Here is a 24,529-nt window from a genome sequence, read left to right as displayed (position 1 = left end):
GGTCATCAGTCCACTAGACTGAGAACTACTTAAACCTAACTAACCTAAGGAAATCACACACATCGATGCCCGAGCAGGATTCGAACCTGCGACCGTAGCAGCAGCGCGGTTCCGGACTGAAGCGCCTAGAACCGCTTGGCTACAACGGCCGGCACAAAAATTACATAGTTGTCAATAATTCCACTACCCAAACATTATCAACCATACATCCATTATCATACCTTTCCTTGCATATTTTCTTATAAAAAATTTCATCTCACTTAACATTGCCTGTCGTACCAACACAGAGTCTCCACTAAGAAAAACATGTCCATACACTTCTCTATCCACTCGCTATCTGCTAGTCCGTCAAACCACAGTATCTCTTGCCGAGGGCGTAGAGCGCTGTCAGCGATATTAACACAGTCTAAAGCGCAACCAACATACAAACAGGCTACTTACAGTACCTATCTGGGTTTGTTCACCACCTGCTTTTCCAGTCTGTATAGCTGCGTAGTGTGTAGGTCTATAGTTCTCTGGATGACTTCTACATCAGCTGTACTTGTTTATCTTTCCTCGGTACTCTGCGTCGGCGTTACGGAAAACGATTTTCAGGATTAGAGTGCCAGCGCTTAGCCACCCCCTTTCCACGTCGGACTCTTGGGACTTGCTATATAGTTTGGCGTAGCTGCCTCTGTAATCTTCTATGTGCTGACTGTAGCAACTCATCTTGTCCCTTCGTGTCGCTGAACCTTACCTCGTTTACAATCGTGAGTTGTAACTTATCGAAATTATCTAGTAACCGCCGAACTTTGTTCTTCATTGCCCAGCCATCACAATGCAACCTTAGGGTCCACGATAGTCTGACATTATTACGTCCGGTTACCGGATAAACAATGTGCCGTCTGTTAGAGGGTCTATCTTGAGGGCCTCTGCTACCCTGCAACAGCATAGCAGAAGTATTACGACAGGTCTTCACGTTTTTCCTCTCTTTCGTCCTACGTTCAGTGCCTGGCGCTGGAAATGTTCCTTCCTGCCCAGAGGTAGAACCGTATAGTGCCGTAAGGAGAGGAAATCTTGTTGTTAGTTTATCATTCCTGCTCGAGAGCTAAGTGCATAGTGATGTGTCGCAATAACTGTGGGAGTGTTCTATTTTTCTTGCCTTATTTTAGGTTCTTTACCTTTTTCTTAGGCACTCCCCTCCCTCCTTCTGAAGATGCTGCTGGAAATGGAGGCAGTTCCTCTTGGATTACCTTAAAAGGACGGACATGGCTTACGTGAACTGCCGTGGCGCGAGTTGGAAGCTGTAACGTAACGTTAAAAAGTGACGTCACTTGATACGATTCTTAACTCGAATTTTTTTATCCTTCCTTCTGGTACATAGGGGCTGGTTAAGATCATCGATTGTCCAATATGATACTTTCCTACTACTGCTTTCTTTAGTTCTTTCTCGCCGTTCCAAAGCTTTAGTGTTCATATTTTCCATGTGGTTCCAAATAGTCTTCAACATTTGAGAGATTTTCACCGAGGAGAGCAACTTACAAATCAAAAAAGGAAAAGAGTGGGATGGTTCAAATGACCCTGAGCACTATGGGACTTTACTGCTTCGGTCATCAGTCCCCTGGAACTTAGAACTACTTAAACCTAACTAACCTAAGGACATCACACACATCCATGCCCGAGGCAGGATTCGATGCTGCGACCGTAGCGGTCGCCCGGTTCCAGGCTGTAGCTCCTAGAACCGCTCGGCCACTGCGGCCAGCGGACACTAACAAATGAGGTATCAAACTGACCAACGTCAGGTCTAGTTCTGCAAAATTGGAGTATTTGCTTGAAAGTAATCACCGTAGAAAAACTTAATTAATGATTAGAGATAAATTTGGCATGTCTCCCCAACAGCTGCTCCTATTACAACTCTGCATGGCTGTGTAAAACATGCAGTTGCCTCGTATTACATTAAATGCAGCAGCTTCGTAATATAAAGCAACTACAAATCGTCCAGACATGTCGTAGCAGCGTGCAAGTACTGATAACAGCCGCGCCATACATCACACTTCCTGCAGATAATTAGCAGCTGCCTGGGTGCGGCAGGAAGTAACGCGCTGAAAATCCAACATGGCGGCCGGAAAAAGGCTTTCGTAGCTGACAGTGCTTAGTTAGAACGGTCCTCCGAGCTCTAGCGGCAGCCAGGCGAACCTCGTTCAAGGTCACCCGCCTTACGTAGCTGCTGCATGAAAATCTACACAGCCATGCATTAACACCCACCCACCTCCTCAGGGGTCGGAACCCCTGCAACCCATCGATACATTAATATATATAACAAGCTAAATAATAGATATTAAAGATAAGACTTTTAAATGATACTTGAAGTAGTCTTTAAAAAAAAAAATCTCACGAGATAGATAAGGATACTTCGCAACTTTAAACTAAACAATGAAATAAACAATGACCATTGAAAATCCGAAACTGCCACAGAGAGCATCCCAGAGAATCCAAGAGTCCCCAGATAGCATCCCAGAGTGCCCCAGAGAGCATCCCAGAGTGACACAGAGAGCAACCCAGAGTGCCCCAGGGAGCTAAAACACCAAGAAGAATCGCTTCTCGGCTTTTGGCAAGATCAATGTGTAGAAGTAGATATCAAATAATAAAATAATTTGATTTGATATTTAAAATTGCTTCCTTCGAATTTAGGATATTTTGAGAACAGCAGACCCAAAAAGTTTTCTTTTCAAGGGACAAATGTTTTGTGGATTAAAAGTTGTATTGGTGTAATATTTAACTGTCAAAATGTGTTTTCTGCGAATCAAGTACTATATTCAGAACATTTCAAGAACAGCAAGTTCTAGGAAAACAAGTGAGATTCAATAGGATCATGCTTTCTGCACAAAATTTGAAAGTAAAAAAACTGAAAAATGTATAATATCGGTCAAATGCTTTGTGAAATGATTTGTCTAGAAGTAAGAAAGAAAACAGATTAAAGAAAGATTTGACACTTGTTTAAATAATGCTCTAAATCTTGTACAGCAAGTGAGGCGCGTTAAATGTTGCTTTATCTATCTCATTTTTTACTTTGAAACAAATCAGTTTACAAAATATTTGAGCGACTTTTTTAGTCTTTTTCGTATTTTGCAGGTAAATACAGGAAATAGTTTCCGGTATGCACTTTACAAAAAACTACAAAACCTGTTGTTGTTGTTGTGGTCTTCAGTCCTGAGACTGGTTTGATGCAGCTATCCATGCTACTCTATCCTGTGCTAGCTTCTTCATCTCCCAGTACCTACTGCAACCTACATCCTTCTGAATCTGCTTAGTGTATTGATCTCTTGGTCTCCCTCTACGATTTTTACCCTCCACGCTGCCCTCCAATGCTAAATTTGTGATCCCTTGATGCCTCAAAACATGTCCTACCAACCGATCCCTTCTTTTAGTCAAGTTGTGCCACAAACTTCTCTTCTCCCCAATCCTATTCAATACCTCATCATTAGTTACGTGATCTACCCACCTTATCTTCAGCATTCTTCTGTAGCACCACATTTCGAAAGCTTCTATTTTCTTCTTGTCCAAACTAGTTATCGTCCATGTCTCACTTCCATACATGGCTACACTCCATACAAATACTTTCAGAAACGACTTCCTGACACCTAAATCTATACTCGATGTTAACAAATTTCTCTTCTTCAGAAACGCTTTCCTTGCCATTGCCAGTCTACATTTTATATCCTCTCTACTTCGACCATCATCGGTTATTTTACTCCCTAAATAGCAAAACTCCTTTACTACTTTAAGTGTCTCATTTCCTAATCTAATTCCCTCAGCATCACCCGACTTAATTTGACTACATTCCATTATCCTCGTTTTGCTTTTGTTGATGTTCATCTTATATCCTCCTTTCAAGACACTGTCAATTCCGTTCAACTGCTCTTCCAAGTCCTTTGCTGTCTCTGACAGAATTACAATGTCATCGGCGAACCTCAAAGTTTTTACTTCTTCTCCATGAATTTTAATACCTACTCCGAATTTTTCTTTTGTTTCCTTTACTGCTTGCTCAATATACAGATTGAATAACATTGGGGAGAGGCTACAACCCTGTCTCACTCCTTTCCCAACCACTGCTTCCCTTTCATGCCCCTCGACTCTTATAACTGCCATCTGGTTTCTGTACAAATTGTAAATAGCCTTTCGCTCCCTGTATTTTACCCCTGCCACCTTCAGAATTTGAAAGAGAGTATTCCAGTCAACATTGTCAAAAGCTTTCTCTAAGTCTACAAATGCTAGAAACGTAGGTTTGCCTTTTCTTAATCTTTCTTCTAAGATAAGTCGTAAGGTCAGTATTGCCTCACGTGTCCCAACATTTCTACGGAATCCAAACTGATCTTCCCCGAGGTCGGCTTCTACCAGTTTTTCCATTCGTCTGTAAAGAATTCGCGTTAGTATTTTGCAGCTGTGACTTATTAAACTGATAGTTCGGTAATTTTCACATCTGTCAACACCTGCTTTCTTTGGGATTGGAATTATTATATTCTTCTTGAAGTCTGAGGGTATTTCGCCTGTCTCATACATCGTGCTCACTAGATGGTAGAGTTTTGTCATGACTGGCTCTCCCGAGGCCATCAGTAGTTCTAGTGGAATGTTGTCTACTCCCGGGGCCTTGTTTCGACTCAGGTCTTTCAGTGCTCTGTCAAACTCTTCACGCAGTATCTTATCTCCCATTTCGTCTTCATCTACATCCTCTTCCATTTCCATAATATTGTCCTCGAGTACATCTCCCTTGTATAAACCCTCTATATACTCCTTCCACCTTTCTGCCTTCCCTTCTTTGCTTAGAACTGGGTTTCCATCTGAGCTCTTGATATTCATACAAGTGGTTCTCTTCTCTCCAAAGGTCTCTTTAATTTTCCTGTAGGCAGTATCTATCTTACCCCTAGTGAGACAAGTCTCTACATCCTTACATTTGTCCTCTAGCCATCCCTGCTTAGCCATTTTGCACTTCCTGTCGATTTCATTTTTGAGACGTTTGTATTCCTTTGTGCCTGCTTCATTTACTGCATTTTTATATTTTCTCCTTTCATCAATTAAATTCAATATTTCTTCTGTTACCCAAGGATTTCTATTAGCCCTCGTCTTTTTACCTACTTGATTCTCTGCTGCCTTCACCACTTCATCCCTCAGAGCTACCCATTCTTCTTCTACTGTATTTCTTTCCCCCATTCCTGTCAATTGTCCCCTTATGCTCTCCCTGAAACTCTCTACAACCTCTGGTTCTTTCAGTTTATCCAGGTCCCATCTCCTTAAATTCCCACCTTTTTGCAGTTTCTTCAGTTTCAATCTGCAGTTCATAACCAAGAGATTGTGGTCAGAATCCACATCTGCCCCTGGAAATGTCTTACAATTTAAAACCTGGTTCCTAAATCTCTGTCTTACCATTATATAATCTATCTGAAACCTGTCAGTATCTCCTGGCTTCTTCCATGTATACAGCCTCCTTTCATGATTCTTGAACCAAGTGTTAGCTATGATTAAGTTATGCTCTGTGCAAAATTCTACAAGGCGGCTTCCTCTTTCATTCCTTCCCCCCAATCCATATTCACCTACTATGTTTCCTTCTCTCCCTTTTCCTACTGACGAATTCCAGTCACCCATGACTATTAAATTTTCGTCTCCTTTCACTACCTGAATAATTTCTTTTATCTCGTCATACATTTCATCTATTTCTTCATCATCTGCAGAGCTAGTTGGCATATAAACTTGTACTACTGTAGTAGGCATGGGCTTTGTGTCTATCTTGGCCACAATAATGCGTTCACTATGCTGTTTGTAGTAGCTAACCCGCACTCCTATTTTTTTATTCATTATTAAACCTACTCCTGCATTACCCCTATTTGATTTTGTATTTATAACCCTGTAATCACCTGACCAAAAGTCTTGTTCCTCCTGCCACCGAACTTCACTAATTCCCACTATATCTAACTTTAACCTATCCATTTCTCTTTTCAAATTTTCTAACCTACCTGCCCGATTAAGTGATCTGACATTCCACGCTCCGATCCGTAGAACGCCAGATTCTTTCTCCTGATAACGACGTTCTCTTGAGTAGTCCCCGCCCGGAGATCCGAATGGGGGACTATTTTACCTCCGGAATATTTTACCCAAGAGGACGCCATCATCATTTAATCATACAGTAGAGCTGCATGTCCTCGGGAAAAATTACGGCTGTAGTTTCCCCTTGCTTTCAGCCGTTCGCAGTACCAGCACAGCAAGGCCGTTTTGGTTAATGTTACAAGGCCAGATCAGTCAATCATCCAGACTGTTGCCCCTGCAACTACTGAAAAGGCTGCTGCCCCTCTTCAGGAACCACATGTTTGTCTGGCCTCTCAACAGATACCCCTCCGTTGTGGTTGCACCTACGGTACGGCCATCTGTATCGCTGAGGCACGCAAGCCTCCCCACCAACGGCAAGGTCCATGGTTCATGGACAAAACCTAAAACTATAAAATTTCAATCTGCGTGGCTTGGAGGGAATTTTAATTCTTTCTGTCCAACGTGGGAGTTCAATTTCTTAACGACTGTACAACAGTGATATAGGGAAATTTTCAGTTCGATCAAAAGAACCGACAAGAATTTACCTTACCGAGAGGGCAGAAAAGTGAAGCACTCAGCCGCATTAGGCGGAGGTCGCAACAGGGCTGCGGGGTAAGGTCGAGCTGGCAGACAGGCTGCTAGAATTTAGAGTTTATGGATGGTTAAAATTCTTCTGGCTGTTGTACCGCTTCACTGTATAAAATGTTTTATGTAAATAAAAATCAATTGCCGCATGTATGAAAGATCGTCATTCAGCGATGTGATTGATTGTTGATTTTTTTTTTTTGGGGGGGGGAGTTGTATTCGTTGCTATTAGGACAACGTTTGTACGAAAGAAAATTGTTTGAAAATCAAATGGAAAAGTCGAAAATTAACATCATTTGCCGCATATATGAAATATCATCAATTAAGAATGGCTCGACGGATTTGGTTGATTTTTGTCTTTGTAGTGTTCGTAATTGTACATGGTAACGGCATATTTCATACGAAAAAGAAAATAAAAATTGTTGTGTTCAGTTTGACAGTTCTGCTGTCACATGGTTTCATAACAAAAAAAATTAGTTTGACAGTAACCTATATAATATATAAATATGTATGTAATATATAAAAGGGAAATATTATTACTGAAAATTTCGTAAAGTTGTTGATCTCTTTACAACAAATTTTTACACGATGCTCTACTGAAGAATCACGCGGAAGGGAGGAGGGAGGAAGAGAAGAACAGAGAGGAAGGAAGAGGTTATGCTCTGACATGGGCGGAGGAGGAGGAGGAGGAGGAGGAGGAGGAGATGTGCGGAGAGAGAGGGAGGACGAGAAGATGGACAGAGAGGATGGAGAGAGGGGGGGGGGTAAGGAATTTAGGATGTATATTTAATTCCTATACAGATTTAGTATTTGCGAATCATAGCCGGGTTCGCTAGCAAACAATAAAAACGACGTTTCGACCATATGACAACGGCCCTCCTCAGGGTAAGACTGGTTTTGCTGTAGGAAACTTGCCCCTATTTAGTGGAGACAAGTCGGTGTCAATACGTCTTACGCCTGGAACTTTATTGACTCTAGATAGGCGCATCGTGATGAGAGGGTAGAAAGGAGGCCGTTCATAGACTGTCCGTCTTGTCCACGATTGGCAACTGCAAATCAGTGCTTCGCAGATTTTCTACCTGGTGTGGGTGGAAATACACTAAAAGTTCCGCTACAGCTGTTTGTTTATGCTGTCGCGTCCGTGCCCTGTGAGGCCTTTGGCCAGCGACCACTCGCAGCCTCTCGACTGTGGTAGATGGCTGCCGTAAAAGGTCAGCAGTTTGTAGCTACCCTCTCTATTAATGTCGTCAGGCTGCTTAGTAATTTCAGTCGCTTCTCGTATTTTGTGCTAGGGCGTCCACGACTCTTCTGCCAGTACACTGGCTTTCTCGAGTACGATAGCTTGTCCACAATTCGGTTTGTCCCACGGGGTGACGTGATTTAGGTGGCAGATGTTTCGCTAAGTAATAGGTAGGTGAATCTATTCCGTTCACAATAGACCTTAGTAGAAAACCCTTTTTATTGGATTTAGGAATTCCATAAATTCTAGGAGGTACAGGAAATTTGATGATGAATCACTTGGCTGTGCCAGGATCAATTTCGAGTCGTTTATGAGATGCTTCGTATTTTTGACTAATCTTGCTGTCGAATAACTCCTTAGTTCTCTGTAAATTGGATCGCTCAGCAGCTCGTCCATTTTCTTTTCACATTCAGAGGTGTCATCACAACCGTAGCGTTTCTTTTGCCTGCATGTAGGGCCACAATGTCATTCCTGAGATGTTTTAGGTCTGTCTTCCTTCGTGTCTAATATTATGTCGGAGTGGCTCTGCTTCTTGTAAGATTTTGTCGTTCCTGCCCTACGTTTTCTGCTTCCACTTGTGGTACTTGATGGAGTGACATCTTCAGAGATTGAATGATCTGATGTCTAGGAATTTCTGTGGCCGTAACTGCAAAGTTTAACCGTTTGGACAGAACTGACGTCACCGCCTCACTGATGATTTTCGTCGTGATGTTTACCATTGAACGGGCTGTATCCAGACTTGGCTAAGTAAGTCGTTCGCTTCCTGAAAGGTCCTAAAACTTTTTCTGCCGACTGCTGATAACACGTTTTTCCACGCAGGCTTGGTTGTAATTTATTCTGTTGTTATCTCGGTCATTCGTTGATAACTATGATGCTGCACATTTGGTTGTTATTGCAATCTACGAGGCTCTGGAGTTTTTGTATCCTTTCCCTCAGTGAAGCGTGACTGACACGATAGTAAACCGTTCTATCTTTTCTAGTACCAATTTGTGGCCGTGTCCTGATGAATTTCAGACGACATAGTGATCTCGACAGCTCTTGAGGGACACCAGACCATTCAGCAGTTTCACTTGCTTCTTCCTCTGCAATACCTTATGTGCAATTCAGTATGTGTTGATAAATTTCCTGCCATTACAGATCACTGACATAATTACATAGGTTTCCATGGACGGTATCAAGGTGATTAAAATTCTAACTAAGAAGTGAGAAGAGTGATCTGACTCCAATGATAGTTGAGAATACGAAGGCTCTCGTAAAGGACTCTAGCACTGATCCTCATGCAGCCAAGAAAGTCATTATTAAAATTCCTGTACCTCGCAGAATTTATGGTCTATGTTAACTGCATAAGGAAGATTTTCCGCTATGCCTATAGTGAACAAAATCGACTCACCTACTTGCTACATAGCGAAACATCTATCACTGAAATTACAGCACCTTGTGGAACAAACAAACCCTTACACGAAGGATTCTACCCACTTTTTACAAATCATTAAGCAAATGGTGACACTGGCAACTGAAATTATGGTTATTTTTTACATTAAGTCTCTCTTCATCAACATGCCTATAGAGGAGACCATTAGCATCCTACAATAGCAGATCTCATCTGATATCAGTGATGTGGTGCCCCTATGTCTGTCAGCAACGTACGTCAGCTGGTGGGGAAAACATTATAATCAATTAGATGGAGTGTAAATGGCTGCCCCACTCCCCAGTCACTGCGGACACCTTCAAGGAAGCTTTGGATCAAACGGCCCTAGTTTTTGCACCGTTATGGCCCCAGTGTTAGCTATGGCATGTGGACGACACATTCGTTATATGGCCACATTGGGAAGCGGAGTTAGGAAACCTTTTTCAGCACTCTAACAGCCTGTACATACAGTTCATGCCCAAACTGAAAACAATATCGGGTTACCATTTTTGGATGTGGAGCTATATGGAACAGTCAGTGGCAAACTGGGACACAAAATTCACCGGAAGCCAACCCACACAGATCGGTACTTGAATGCGGAGAACCACCACCACCACGACCACCCAGCTCAGAAGTATTGTGTTCTGTAGGAAGAGCAGTTGAACGGAATGGATAGTGTCTTGAAGGGAGGATATAAGATGAACATCAACTAAAGCAAAACGAGGATAATGGAATGTAGCCGAATTAAGTCGGATGATGCTGAGGGAATTAGATTAGGAAATGAGAGACTTAAAGTAGTAAAGGAGTTTTGCTATTTGGGGAGCAAAATAACTGCTGGTGGTCGAAGTAGAGAGGATATAAAATGTAGACTGGCAATGGCAAGGAAATCGTTTCTGAAGAAGAGAAATTTGTTAACATCGAGTATAGATTTAAATGTCAGGAAGTCGTTTCTGAAAGAAAGTATTTGTATTGAGTGTAGCCATGTATGGAAGTGAAACATGGACGATAAATAATTTAGACAAGAAGAGAATAGAAGCTTTCGAAATGTGGTGCTACAAAAGAATGCTGAAGATTAGATGGGTAGATCACATAACTAATGAGGAGGTATTGAATAAGACTGGGGAGAAGAGGAGTTTGTGGCACAACTTGACAAGAAGAAGGGACCAGTTGGTAGGACATGTTCTAAGGCATCAAGGGATCACCAATTTAGTATTGGAGGGCTGCGTGGAGGGTAAAAATCGTAGAGGGAGACCAAGAGATGAATACACCAAGCAGGTTCAGAAGGATGTAGGTTGCAGTAGGTACTGGGAGATGAAGAAGCTTGCATAGGATAGCGTAGCATGGAGAGCTGCATCAAACCAGTCTCAGGACTGAAGACCACAACAACAACAACAACATAAGCTGGATGCCTGTATCTCTCAGAGACGTGATGCTAATATCACAGAAGAATTGAGCGAGCTACACCACACATTTTTGATAACTACATTATAATAAAGGCAGCCAAGGACAGCACGATTTACGCAAAACAAGAAGGCAAGGCAAAGAAGCTCAGTGAATGACTTGGCAACGTCCTTTGCCGATGAGGTTTGAAATTAATTTTATACACCAACTGCAGGATCCACATCATAATAGGTTCCATCAGAAATGCAGTGAACAACCTAAATATCTCCTGGAGTTTATGTGCTATTTTGTGAGTGGAGAGCTGCGTATGTAGGTGATGTGTGGAGACCAGTCAGCACACGAGTAGCAGAACATGAAGGCTATGTGCGACGAATTCGCAATGGCAGGCCACCATCGTGAGTGTGAACAACCTATCATGTTCCAAGAAGCTCGTGATCTGGCCTAATAGTCGTGGACTTGCCAACACAAAATAAAAGAGATTACATAAATTCTTAAACAGCCTCACAACATTATTAGCGAGGATGGATACAAAATTATGGGGTTCTGGCTGCCGACTAACACAGTTCTATGGGCTGTGAGTGGTCCCAGGGCAGAAGTCTCACAGGGCATGGACGCAACAGCCTGAAATCTACAGAGCAACTCTCGGTGTATTTCCGCGCACATCAGGAGTAAAACATTCCTACAGAAGCTAAGCGCTGATTTGCAGACACCAATCATCGACAAGCCGCAAAGTCCACGAATAACCTCCTTCGAACGCTCTTCCTCTCGTCGTGAGTAGCCTATTACAGTGTACAGACAATAAAGTTCCAGAAATATGAGATACTGACAGCGACTAATAGCATTAAATTACGGCATCTTTCGTCCTGTAAAACCAATGTTGCCCTGAGAAAGGCCATTGTAATACTGCCGAAATAGTTTATAAATTATTTTATACAATAGTGTGGTAAAACCCACAAAAGAATTTGATATGAATGCACGGTGTCTGTCGTTACAGATAAGTCTGAAAAAAAAAGACACCACACGTTCATACAATTGTTTCGCCTCGATGGGCAATGAATCCAACACCTTCGGTGCAGACACACCATTACATTTGACCTGTGGGAGTCTCAAAGCAGCGAGCACGATGGGCATGGGCCGCGACTGCGGATAGGAAGGAATGGGTGCGAGTGTGTGTCGGCCTGGAGGCGGGCCGAGAAAGTCCATGCAATTGCTGTAAATGCTGTGTCTGTCTGGTGCAACTGTCTAAGAAGCAGAACATTTCGGGTTCGAATCCTGGTCGTCACCACTGATTCAAAGTCCCGATGTAGTGGACATCAATAGTTCCTTTTCTTTCTTTTCCTTTCTCCCACTTCAATCTACAACTTACATGAATGAATGTTAGTTACTTGACACTGGCTGCGATATCCTACGTAGTTATGTGTAGAGTTTATGTTTATTGGTAGTTTCCCATGTGGGTTGTGTAAGAGGGCTGGTGACTGGATATTTTTAACACTACTTGCCATTCGTACTCTGCTTTACCGCCAGTCACGTGGTACAATACATCGATGGGAGGGTCGGTCTGCTGGCGGATGTGTTGACAGGCGGCGCTGTGTTGCAGGAGCTACTTCGGAAGAAGCGACGGCAGTTCGCAGTACTCGCTGGTGCGCCTACCCATGGGCGCCACTGACTTCTCGACTCGCGGATACACGTACGACGACAGCGAGGAGCCTGACCCGTCTCTGAAGAACTTTACTCTCCAGCCGGAAGACATCGAGTACAAGGTAATTCATTGGCTTATGTCCCTCCTTTATACATCAGAGAAAGCGACCTCAGTAGCACCCATTATCAGCGGATATTGTATCGATATCTGTTCCTACATCAACTCATTATATCTCTTACCGTACGAAATTTAAAAACAAAATGAAATCATTGATACTGTGAAAAAGATGAAATAAAACGTTTTTGTTTCTTTTGATATTATGAACTTGTGTCAACAGCCGATGCTTAACCCAATAACTGGAATCACTTTATTTTTCGGAATGTAAGCAGACCTCTTTTTACAGTTATTTGCGAGTGGTATTAGAAATTCACTACTTCCCACGTATGGCGGGAGTGAAGGCCTGTCATCGCAATTATATTAGCTACTTGGCATATTCCTCCACGAAAAAATTGAGGTATATTGCACTGAATACAAATGCCATACCACAGAAAAGATGGTAAGGACTGAATTAAATAATGCAAATACCTGAGAGATCATTTTTATTTGCACGCTGTTGGGCCTCCTTTTGCATGAATCATAACTCCTATTCGAAGTGCGAAGCATAAATGTATCCACAAGCTGCGACATGGTCGCGAATTGAACAGACCCGAATATAGAATAAATTTTTTTTATTTCATGTGTATGGTCACAATTTTTTTCCAACAAACTACCGGTTTAGGTCTGTAATGCCCATCTTCACATCTGTTTTTTGACAACATGTCCTAATATACTGAAGCCATTATTTGACGATGCCACTATGTTTCCAGTATATTCGTACATAGTGGCATCGTCAAATAATGGCTCCAATACATTAGGCATCTTTTTATACGACCGATGTGAAGATTGTCATTATAGACCGAAACCGGTAGTGTGATGAAAAAAATTTGTGGCCATACACGTAAAGTAAAGGAAATTTATAGCTTAAGTGTATATCATGTAAAACAGAGACGTACATATCCATTCCTCTTCCAAAAAGGTCGCAGTTTAGAAAATTACCCTTTGAAGTGGTAAACGTGCGTAAAAGCGCAGCTTGTCCTGCAGAATATCTCACAAAGGCTGATCTGAGGGGTCTGAGGTGTCCACAAGAGGTGTACAATTACATTTAGAATACATACCCCACAAGCCACCACGCGGTGCATAGCAGAGAGTACCCCTCGTACCGCAGCTACTCATTCGCTTCCCTGTGCCACTCAGCAATGGAGAGGAAGAAAAACGACTGTCTACTGGGACTGAATAAAAATTAGGAATCACCATGAGAAATTAACGTTTGAACATAAATGTTGTCACTTGTGTCATACGTCTGTACGCGAGTTTTTCACACTCCTAAATATCCCTAGGTACACTATTTCCGATGTGATGGTGAAGTAGAAATGTGTAGGGACACATACAGCACAAAAGCGTATAGGCCCACCTCGTCTTTTGACTGACAGAGACCGCCGACAGTTGAAGAGGGTCATAATGTATAATAGGCAGACACCTATCCAGACCATCACTCAGGAATTCCAAACTGCATCAGGATCCACTGCAAGTACTATGACAGATAGTCGGGAGGTGAGAAAACTTGGATTTCATGGTCGAGCGGCTGCTCATAACCCTCACATTACGCCTGTAAATGCCAAACGACGCCTCACTTGGTGTAAGGAGCGTACACAATGTGGCGATCGGATGGCAGGGTGTGGGTATTTCAAATGCCCGGTGAACGTCATCTGCCAGCGTGTGTAGTGCCAACAGCAAAATTCGGAAGCAGTGGCGTTATGGTGTGGACGTGTTTTTCATGGAGGTGGCTTGCATCCCTTGTTGTTTTGCGTGGCACTGTCACAGCAGAGGCCTAGATTGATGTTTTAAGCACCTTCTTGCTTCCTACTGCTGAAGAGCAATTCGGGGATAGCGATTGCATCTTTCAACACGATCGAGCACCTGTTCATAATACATGGCCTGTGGTGGAGTGGTTACACGACAATAACATCCCTGTGATGGACTGGCCTGCACAGAGTCCTGACCTGAACCCTATAGAACACCTTTGGGATGTTTTGGAACGCCGACCTCGTGCCACGCCTCACCCACCGACATCGATACCTCTCCACAGTGCAGCACTCCGTGAAGAATGGGCTGCCGTTCTTCGCGAAACCTTCCAGCGTCTGATTGAACGTATGCCTGCGAGAGTGGAATCTGTCATCAAGGCTAAGGGTGCGCCAACACTGTGGTGTCACCGCTAGACACCACACTTGCTAGGTGGTAGCTTAAATCGGCCGCGGTCCATTAGTACATGTCGGACCCGCGTGTCGCCACTGTGTGATCGCAGACCGAGCGCCACCACACGGCAGGTCTCGAGAGACGGACGAGAACTCGCCCCAGTTGTACGGCGACGTTGCTAGCGACTATACTGACGAAGCCTTTGCTCTCATTTGCCGAGAGACAGTTAGAATAGCCTTCAGCTAAGTTAATGGCTACGACTTAGCAAGGCGCCAATTGTCACAGTGCATGTATCTTACGAGTCTCATTTGTATAGTCAAGAGAGATGTATCACAAGGATTGATTAAAAGTTAAGTATATTCCAAAGATACGTATTTTCTTTATAGTATTCAATACGTATCCTGTTCCAGACTTGACGCCAGTCGGCGTGTGTGTACGCGTGCCTTTCGGCTTCCTCCTCAGTGTGGCGTGACTAGCTTGTTACGCCACAACAAACACCATATTGAATTCCAGCATTACCGATGGAGGGAGCCACGAACTTGCAAGTCATTTTCAGCCATGTGTCCGGATACTTTTAATCACATAGTGTAGATCTCACTTCACCAACATCAGCTGGCGAATGGGACTTGATATTAATCTTCTAGCCCAATGTGCACGTGTGATGCTACCCAGTTTAGTGTTAACTACTTGAACATCCCTTTTTAGCAAAACTCGATCGCTCAGTCCGTGTGGATCTAATCTATGTCGGTGTTGTTTGTTAGAATGCTATGTGCTTTGGTGTTTGTTAGGTTACATACCAACTACTACCACTTTGTTGGTTAGTAAACAAATTCTGCATGCCTCTGGAACAATATCCTGCCTCAATGTTCAAATGGTTCAAATGGCTCTGAGCACTATGGGACTTAACTTCTGAGGTCATCAGTCCCCTAGAACTTAGAATTACTTAAACCTAACTAACCTACGGACACCACACACATCCATGCCCGAGGCAGGATTCGAACCTGCGACCGTAGCGGTCAAGCGGTTCCAGACTGTAGCGCCTAGAACCCCTCGGCCACTTCGGCCGGCTGCCTCAATGTAACCCAGTTAAGTTATATGATGTTCCTGCATAGCTGTAGGAGATATAACAAGCCACCACTAGTCTGTTATTAATGTCGTAAATACATTTTTGTAGAATAAAACTAGAATTTCTTGAGTAGTTAAAAAAAATGGCTCTGAGCACTATGGGACTCAACTGCTGAGGTTATTAGTCCCCTAGAACTTAGAACTAGTTAAACCTAACTAACCTAAGGACATCACAAACATCCATGCCCGAGGCAGGATTCGAACCTGCGACCGTAGCGGTCCTGCGGTTCCAGACTGCAGCGCCTTTAACCGCACGACCACTTCGGCCGGCTTCTTGAGTAGTGAACTTATTAATTTTTCTACAATTGCTTAATATGCATGATCTGCACCTGTTGTGTATTTACACTCCTTGATTTTGCTAGCTTCTTTATACTAAGTTTATATTGCATTCATATTATTACATTTACAACGATGCGTTTATTTATGTAACTACTTTACAATGTTGAGCACAGATTTAGCATGGATTCTACAACAATATGTATCCACAGACTATTGTAATTACTCCTACTTTTAATTAGATTCATTCATAATAAGATATAATTAATTAGATTCATTCATAATGAAATATAAATAGCAATCTTTGACTAGTATTCTCGTGAGTAGTTATGAATGTTTCATGTGCTTTTTGTCTATGTTATGTCAGTGTTGTCATTGTCACTAACGTCGTAGTCAGTACTGGAGATACTCTAGCTCACGGTGTCGGCCTGTCTTCGTCTTGTGCGCTATTCTGTATCAATGAGTCTGCTTGTGCATGTCATGTTCTGCTTTTTGAGATGTTGTTGGCGATTGCGTTCAACTTTGTTATTGTATCGGTGGTTTATCAATGCATCAAATAGTGTTGTCTCTGTTATGTGTCTATGATATTATGTAAGTGCTTGAATCTAAGGCGTTTCACAAGGATGTGTTCCGGGAAACCAATTTCCCCACAAGTGCAAAGACGGAAAATGTCAGTCATGATCAAAATAGTGATGTTTGTAGATGTGAGTGGATGAGGTGTCTCTTTGTCTGAACCAGAGCAGGTAGTGATGGACGCTGAAGTCTGGTGCAAAGTCTGTGTTATAACCAACCACAAAAGTACTCTACTGGGTTCAGGTCGGGACTCCAAACAGACCAGGCCATTTCAGTAACGTTATGGTCCACAAACCATTGCATGGCAGAGTGCATTCTCATGATGATACAATCATCTCCTATGACCTGTAGCGTCCTGGTAGTGGAACAAAATATGTTGGATGGTCTTGGTTCAAATGGTTCAAATGGCTCTGAGCACTATGGGACTTAACATCTATGGTCATCAGTCCCCTAGAACTTAGAACTACTTAAACCTAACTAACCGAAGGACATCACACAACACCCAGCCATCACGAGGCAGAGAAAATCCCTGACCCCGCCGGGAATCGAACCCGGGAACCCGGGCGTGGGAAGCGAGAACGCTACCGCACGGATGGTCTTCAGGGACAGAAAGTCGACTGTTGACCACGCAATGTATGCAGGTACGCCCAAACGCACTATTAAATTTGTATTACGTTATTAAACATTCACTGTCCAGAAAATACAGCAGTTGTCGTATTGATATTCGGGCAGTCAGCACTGGCGGGACGCAAGCCGTAAGTGCCCATCTGGTACATACTGACCAGGGATCAGCACATAGCCACACAGTTCGCCATTCACACTGCACAAGGCGGCCAACAGCTTCCCAGTGCCATTCCCTCTCGTCAGGAGAGATAGAGACTGGCACCATCCAAGTCTGCTACAGAAAAAGAGGCGAGCGGGAGCAGTGGCTCGCCCCCACAATAACGGATGACAATCTGATCCAAGACAAGGCTAGATGGGCCGTGAGGAAGCCTGCCAGGGTGTGATGGCCACGGCTCACCATCGGTCTTGACTCGGTAGGCAGCGCTGTGGCCCACAGCAACCGAGTTTCTCCAGGTCCGACTTGCTGTTCCATGGAAGATCAAAGGCGACTAGGCAGCAGAGGGTCGACGGACATTCACCTCCCCTCTCGGCAGGATTGCTACAGATTGAATAAAACTCGTGTTTTGCTATACATTATATCTCGTTTTCAGACTTAGTTTCAGAGTCGAATGTGTGAATCTACTGGACGCTCTTTCAATCCCAGTAAACATTTCAGTGCAGATTGTCGGCTAGTGCCTTAAGTTGTTTTGCGCAGAGGTAACAGTGGTTATGTGTAATGCTATACATGACAGCCAACACCTCTTTTTCCGGTAGCAAAATGTGGCTCGGCTTTATCAAATTGTCTTAATGCATATGGCAGCAGGTGCTTCTTGCCCACTCCTTATCTGAGAATACATCCGATCGCCAAATTACTTGTATTGCATGATAAAATAAACTCGATAATATAAACTCTTTTTCAAAATTCGGAAACACCAATACCATACTAGACATTAATTCCTGTTTTATTTTATCAAATATTGACAGTCAGTAGACCATTATCTTTAACAAACGAGTAAACAGCTCAGCAGTTTCAATAAAATCTATAATGATTTTTATGATACTAATAACAAAGACTATCTGTGCCTGTAAGAAATCACGTACTGCAGAAATTAAATGTGGTTCGGCTTTAACACACATTCCTGACTAATTACAAGTCCCAGGTAATTCACCTCTGTCGCTGCAACGTGACATTTATCCCCACTCAGAGTCAAATGTGCTGTATGTAGCCGCTTGAATACTTCCTCCCACCCGTTTGGTACAGTTTCAACAACCAGAGTTGCAAGATCCACTTTTTATTTAATTGATGACTAGTGTCGTCTTACCTGAACCCATTTTCAGATCACTCAGACAGAGAAAACGGTATTTTCTGAAATAGCAAATTAACCATGTCAAGATTATACCTATGTATGTAACAAAATCAATTTTAACGATGAACAGTGATAGAAAAACGTGTAAGTCTGTCTGGATGATCTGAAAATGGGTTCAGGTGAGATGACACTAGTCATCAATCAAATAAAAATTAAATCTTGCCGCTTCAGCTGTTCCTATATCGAACTGCTTAAAAGAGGTGTCTGTCCTAAAATTAATTCAGCATGCTGGGAATCCACCTCCTCCAATTGTTGTACATATTCCTCCATGTTTTTGTAAAACGCTGTTATGTAATTGACATAAACCATGCAACGTTTCAGATTTTAATCATCTGAGTATGCTATCCAACAACCTTTGGAATGTGGTTGGCGCATTTTTGAGACCAAACGGCATTCTATGATATTGGAAATGACCCCACGAGACTGCAGACGACGGTCTTCCAGTAATACTTGCAGTATTGGTGATGGAAACTTTTTAAAACCATTGTAAAAAAATATTTACTCTAACCAAAGATGTTTAACCTCTCTATTGTGTTTGCTATAGGATGCGAATAGCTGATAGTTCTTGTATTCAGAAAGCTGTAATCACAGCAAAATCTATTCTTTCTGGTAACATTTGGTGATTTTTTGGGAACAATTACGATCGATGCGACCCGTGGGCTATAATTATGTTCAGTAATGCCATTAGCCAAATGGTGGGCTTGCAGGTTGCTTGGGACTCTCTACGGTTCCCTGTATACTGGAGCTGTTTCTTGTTGGTATTCTGTGTCATGTCACTAGCATCGTTGGTAATGGATCACCAACATTAAAGAGAAACGTATAAAATAGTAACACAGTTTTCATTACTGCTTTATCTCTTCGTTCCAAATGCTTCACCAATCCAGATGCACTGGCGGTTTGCTTGTAGCAAAGGTCTTCACTTAACCTATCCAGATGATCCCCTTGTAGGATATATAAGCTGGCAACTAGTAAACACAATGGCAGGCCTACCTCATCCATGACAAAATTGTCCATGCTCAATGGAATCATATAATCACCATCTACATTTCCAGAAACATAAATGAAACATCATCAAGTACAAGGTCATTTCATTGACAAGTGAGATGGCAGGTAGTTCATCGAGGTAAGAGTATACAATAACAAATTCAGACCAAACGAAAAACATGTCTCAGTAAAGGGTGATAAAACACTCACACCAATACACAGTGTACCCCCTCTGGCGACAACACATGCCTGTATTCTCCCCATGATAAAGTGATCATAAAATTGTTGAATGGCTTCCTGAGATAGATTGGTCCAAGCATCTTGCACCTTCTGTTCCTGCTTCTTCATGTCCTATACGTATCGAGCTGGTGAGAGAGCTGATGATATTGTGGGTCACATCGCGTTGCAGCAGCCTTGTGAGGACGGACACTGCTGAAAAAGCAAAGGCAATAGAATCGGCAGTAGCACAGAGTAAGCAGCCGGTGCAATGTAGCAGGTTCTGGTTATTTTACCCTTCAGAAACACCAAAAGTGACCGCGAGTTGTAGCTGATGGTATTCGACGCTATGAAGCTTGAGTAGGACCTGTGTGTTGTGCGTGACTACATTCTATAACAAGCCATCACTGAAGATAACAGAGTGCCATTCCACTCTCCAGTCAACTTCTTCATGACACCAGGGTAACCGTGCTTGGTAGTGTCACACTGTCAGCGGTAGCCTGGTCAGAGGGACATGTGTTCTTAAGCTTGCTCTAGCAGGCGGTTCACGTTGGTCCCTGAGAATACAGCAGGTGCTACGTGTGCCCAGATTTCGTCCTGCATGACGTTCGGTCAGCCTCCACTGCTCACACAATGCATTGTTAATGACATGTATGGGCCGTGGTAAAATTTGCTGTTTTGAAGAGCGCGCCGCAGCGCGTAGTGTGAAGCAGTCGCCCTCCGTTTCTGGCGGTGGCGCCGCTGTGGCAATCGCAGCTTTGGTGTCTCGCTCTGGTGGAAAAAGGGAAAGGTTGCCCGTTCACGTGCTTTCAAGTGGTGCTATTATAATCGACAGTGGCAGTTGGTCAGTCGGAGTGAGGCTGGGTCAGTCTCGCGTCACCAGTTGCTGGTCTGTCTCTCGTTCGCATTTGTGCGGCAGTTAGTGTCTGTCTGTCGTCGGAGTGCTAGTATGTCTGTCGTTTGGATTAAACTTTAAAGCCATAAAATGAGAGTCTTGCCACTCCGCCAGTAACAGAACTCAGCTAGTGGCCGCCCGGTCGGGGCTGAGTTTCTGCATCTGAGTCTGTACGTTAGGCCTCCAGTCTGCTCGAGTTGCTCGGGCAACGGTCATTGGCGGTTGGATCGATCGGTTGGTCGGTCGCGCACTGAGACACAAGTTGATTTGCCGCATTGAGCGTTGGCGCATGGGAGGTCTCCACGTGAGTCCAGTGGGTCGCGCCGTATAGAAAGGGGTAGTGGCTTCGCAGTCGACACGAGAGCAACAGGAGTCAAACCACGACATCGGGCCGGCCGGGGCTAGCTGCGACGCCGAGGGACGGGAGATCGGCGCGCCTTCCTGCGTCCACTGGAGCGGCTGGCAGCGGAGGGTTCGGGAGACCGTTGGGGGTGCTGCGCCAGGTCTTCGCCAGAAATCGCAGTTAATTAGAAGTTAATTGACTGGAGATATGTTGTTTCATTTACTTGTTAAATTCTACTTCTTTTCTTGGTGAGGTCTCCAGCCGCTTTGTTTTGGGGTCATCCCACCATTCTTCTCCGTTTGCCCACCCGCAGGAAGGTGGGTATTTATGAATTGGGTGGTCCGTTTTGACCTTGTGAAGTAGGGGCGGGTTAGAGCAATCTGCGGTTCGGGTTGTTCAGTAATCCCCCTGTCAATCTGCCATACGTTAATAGCTGCCTCTGTCATGTTTGTGCCGGACGGTGTGGCCGAGCGGTTCTAGGCGCTACACTCTGGAACGGCGCGACCGCTACGGTCGCAGGTTCGAATCCTGCCTCTGGAATGGATGTGTGTGATGTCCTTAGGGTAGTTAGGTTTAAGTACTTCTAAGTTCTAGGGGACTTATGACCTCAGCAGTTAAGTCCCATAGTGCTCAGAGGCATTTTTTTGTCATGTTTGTCGGATTCGGTGTTAACGAATTAATTGCTTAAGGTGTAAAGGCCGAATTCCTGAAATATGTTTTTATCTTGCCTATCATCTTGAGAGGCGGTATATGTGTAATGAAGGGCATGTTTGTATATTTTATGTAAATGGTCATTTTAATACATAAAGTTGCCACCCTTCCACCGTAAGAGTTTTCTTTTAAAAACAAGTTGTACTTTCGGTGGCAAGAAAACTTTTTTATGTGAGTGTTTTGTACCATTTCCATCCCTCCTACGGGGTGCATAGTTTACGTGTTTGTGCGAGTTGTTAAAATTCTTAGTTTAAAGTAATCTGGTGTGTTGGAGATTTGCACCAGTGTAGTCTTTCAGAGGTTGTTGTGAGCGGTCGTGACTACGCCCGTGTTCAAAGGGAGCGGCAAGGTTCTCAGTCTGAAAGCTCATACCGTCAAAAAAAAAAAAAAAAAAAAAAAAAGTTATTTTTGCCTCTGAATAAATTGTAACTTGACATTTAGAGGGTGTTTTCTGATTATAATTTTTAAATCTGTTCTTTTTTTAAAAAGGGTTTTTAGGAATAAAATTTCCATTTGTTGAAAGAAATTTGTTTTCATCAGTTACCCACTGGCAACTATTTCCACGCTCACATAGTGTGATTAAATGTGTTAATGTTTTTGATGAATCGCTAGTAAATAAAGTAAGTTCTTTAAGAAAAGATTTTGAAAGTAAATCCACGGTTCAATGTGTCTTTACTATGCGGACATCCAGAATCTGATCTACAGGTGTGGTAATGTTCAACAGATCACCGTCAAAAGCACCGACACACCAACTATGTAATGTGCCCAACAAGTGGAACACTCCATCTACTCATCAATCCTACTTCCTGCAGGTCCACAATGCGACCCCATTCAAGTGGATGAAGCTGTTCAACAGGAGGTCATACTAATCGGTGGGGCATGATTGTATTCTGAAATTATTTGTGCAAACGCTATTCACATCTAAACTCAGCGCAGTTATTGCTGGCAGAGTCAAAAGAGAGTGTACTCAGGCAGACGTCTTGAGTAACATCTGATCCGTGATGACCGTGACAAATGGACCACTAACACTACAATCCGCCAGTATGCGTATATTATATACTGCTGCCACTGAATCCAGTCCTTGGGGATGTTGCATTTTTTCTAGCAGTGTGTTTCCCATGCACTTATTACCTTCCTACACACAACACAATGCGACTGATCCAACTCATTATTGCCTTCCAGTGGCTCTACTACACATAACCGTTCGCTTGGCAGGTCAGTACTCACATTCAGCTAGACTAACTGTCCTGAACCTCTCGGCACTTTATCGCTCGAATTGATTTTCAGTGCACACATCTGCAGTTTATTTGGTACTACATACACAGCTGGTGATCATTGTGGTGTTCTGACACTTGCAGTAGTGAAAACAATGCAACTCTGGGCTCAACTGTATACTGAAAAAGATCAATTTGTGCTTGATGTTTGTCCAGAAAGTCAAATCCAAGCATAGCACAGTACCTCACACCGGCATGTGGTAACACCTCCATATACTCCTGAAATCTTCGTGTTCCAGTGCTAAAATTGAGCGGTATTTTCCCCAGTTGCGTCACGTCATTATCACCTATCCAATGTAACATACACAGTGGCGATTTGCGACTCTTCCTACCTAAGAATTCCAGAATAACGACCGACACATTATCCCCTTGTGTCTGCCAAAAATTGCGATTGCGTCCCATTCAGTGTGTCCAACGAGCAGTGTTCCGTCTCTGCATAAATTTTTCAGTTTGTTTTCCTGGGAACGCTATCCGATGACCTAGGTCTTGTCGTTTAACAAATGATTGTCCTGATGCTGTCTATCCTGTTTCCTACTTCGAACATGATGCTCTCAGTGCCCCACTTCTCCGCATTTGTAACACGGGGTTGGCGGCATTGCTTCTTAACGTGGCCCATACGTCCACAGCTATAAGATTTTATCGCCAAGGAAAATGCACTTCAGTCATTTCATCCTTAGGTGGCAATGTCATTTACCTCTAGCTGAGTTGATAGCAGCGGCTAAATCACCCATGTTTTCCATTCTAACCATTCTCCTTATTCCAAATCGACGTCTTCACAAAAAACATCTATGCCCTGATTTATGTCTCCTGCAGAATAACTCTACTTGTTCCCACGTGGTGCATCAGTTCATAGGTTAGCGCGCTAATTTTTCTAATCCGATCTGAAAATGCTTGGACTGATTTATTGTACTTTTGTGGCAGATCATTAAACTGTCTTGTAAAAAGCTCCGTACTGTTCTGCTCTCAGTACCACTGACAAAGCTGTTCAAAAGTCCGCATTTTATTTAATCCTTGATGGTACGTGACATACGCTTTCACGTCACCACCCAACCGTAACTATAGCATGCGCAAGCATGTCCCACCGTCCAATGACCTAATTTTGCGGCAGCCTTCAAATTATTAATAAATATAGGCACATTCTCGGTTGTATTTCTCGAAAAAAGCCGTTAGACGAGCTGCTACAATGTCTACAGAAGGGATATTTACATTCCACAAGATTTGTGCCTCTACTGACTCGGTTTGAACTTGAGCACTACTGGCTGTTAAGGTGTCTATCTGCTTCTGCCACTCAGCGTTGCTTTTTAAGAACGCGGCTACTCTCCCCTTCAACACCCAATTGCTTCGTTCATCGTTGCCGCACGTATATATGCCATTTGTTTAGTCTCCATTTGAAAAATACACCAATAATGAGGGACTATAGCTGCAAGTGTGCAGAGAGAGACACTAGAAAATTAACCTTTACGACCTGTCATGACCCATCGAGATTCAACACACTGCTATGTTTTATGGCGAACCATTCTACAGGTATCACACTTAATTA

At 43.3% G+C, this 24,529-nt stretch overlaps 1 protein-coding gene across 1 annotated transcript in view; it reads left to right on the top strand.

Moving 5' to 3' along the window:
* LOC126236430 (lysosomal acid glucosylceramidase-like) overlaps positions 1–24,529 on the top strand; it is a 190,983-nt gene that overhangs the window by 98,074 nt on the left and 68,380 nt on the right. Inside the window, exon 4 of the mRNA XM_049945732.1 lies at positions 12,289–12,451. Within this exon, the coding sequence (XP_049801689.1) occupies positions 12,289–12,451 (163 nt within the window). The remainder of the gene's footprint in view (positions 1–12,288; positions 12,452–24,529) is intronic.

Source organism: Schistocerca nitens, chromosome 2 (genome assembly GCF_023898315.1).
Source record: "Schistocerca nitens isolate TAMUIC-IGC-003100 chromosome 2, iqSchNite1.1, whole genome shotgun sequence".
Lineage (NCBI taxonomy): Eukaryota > Metazoa > Arthropoda > Insecta > Orthoptera > Acrididae > Schistocerca > Schistocerca nitens.
The sequence above is the reverse complement of the archived record's forward strand: the minus strand, read 5'-3'. Positions and strand labels throughout refer to the sequence as shown.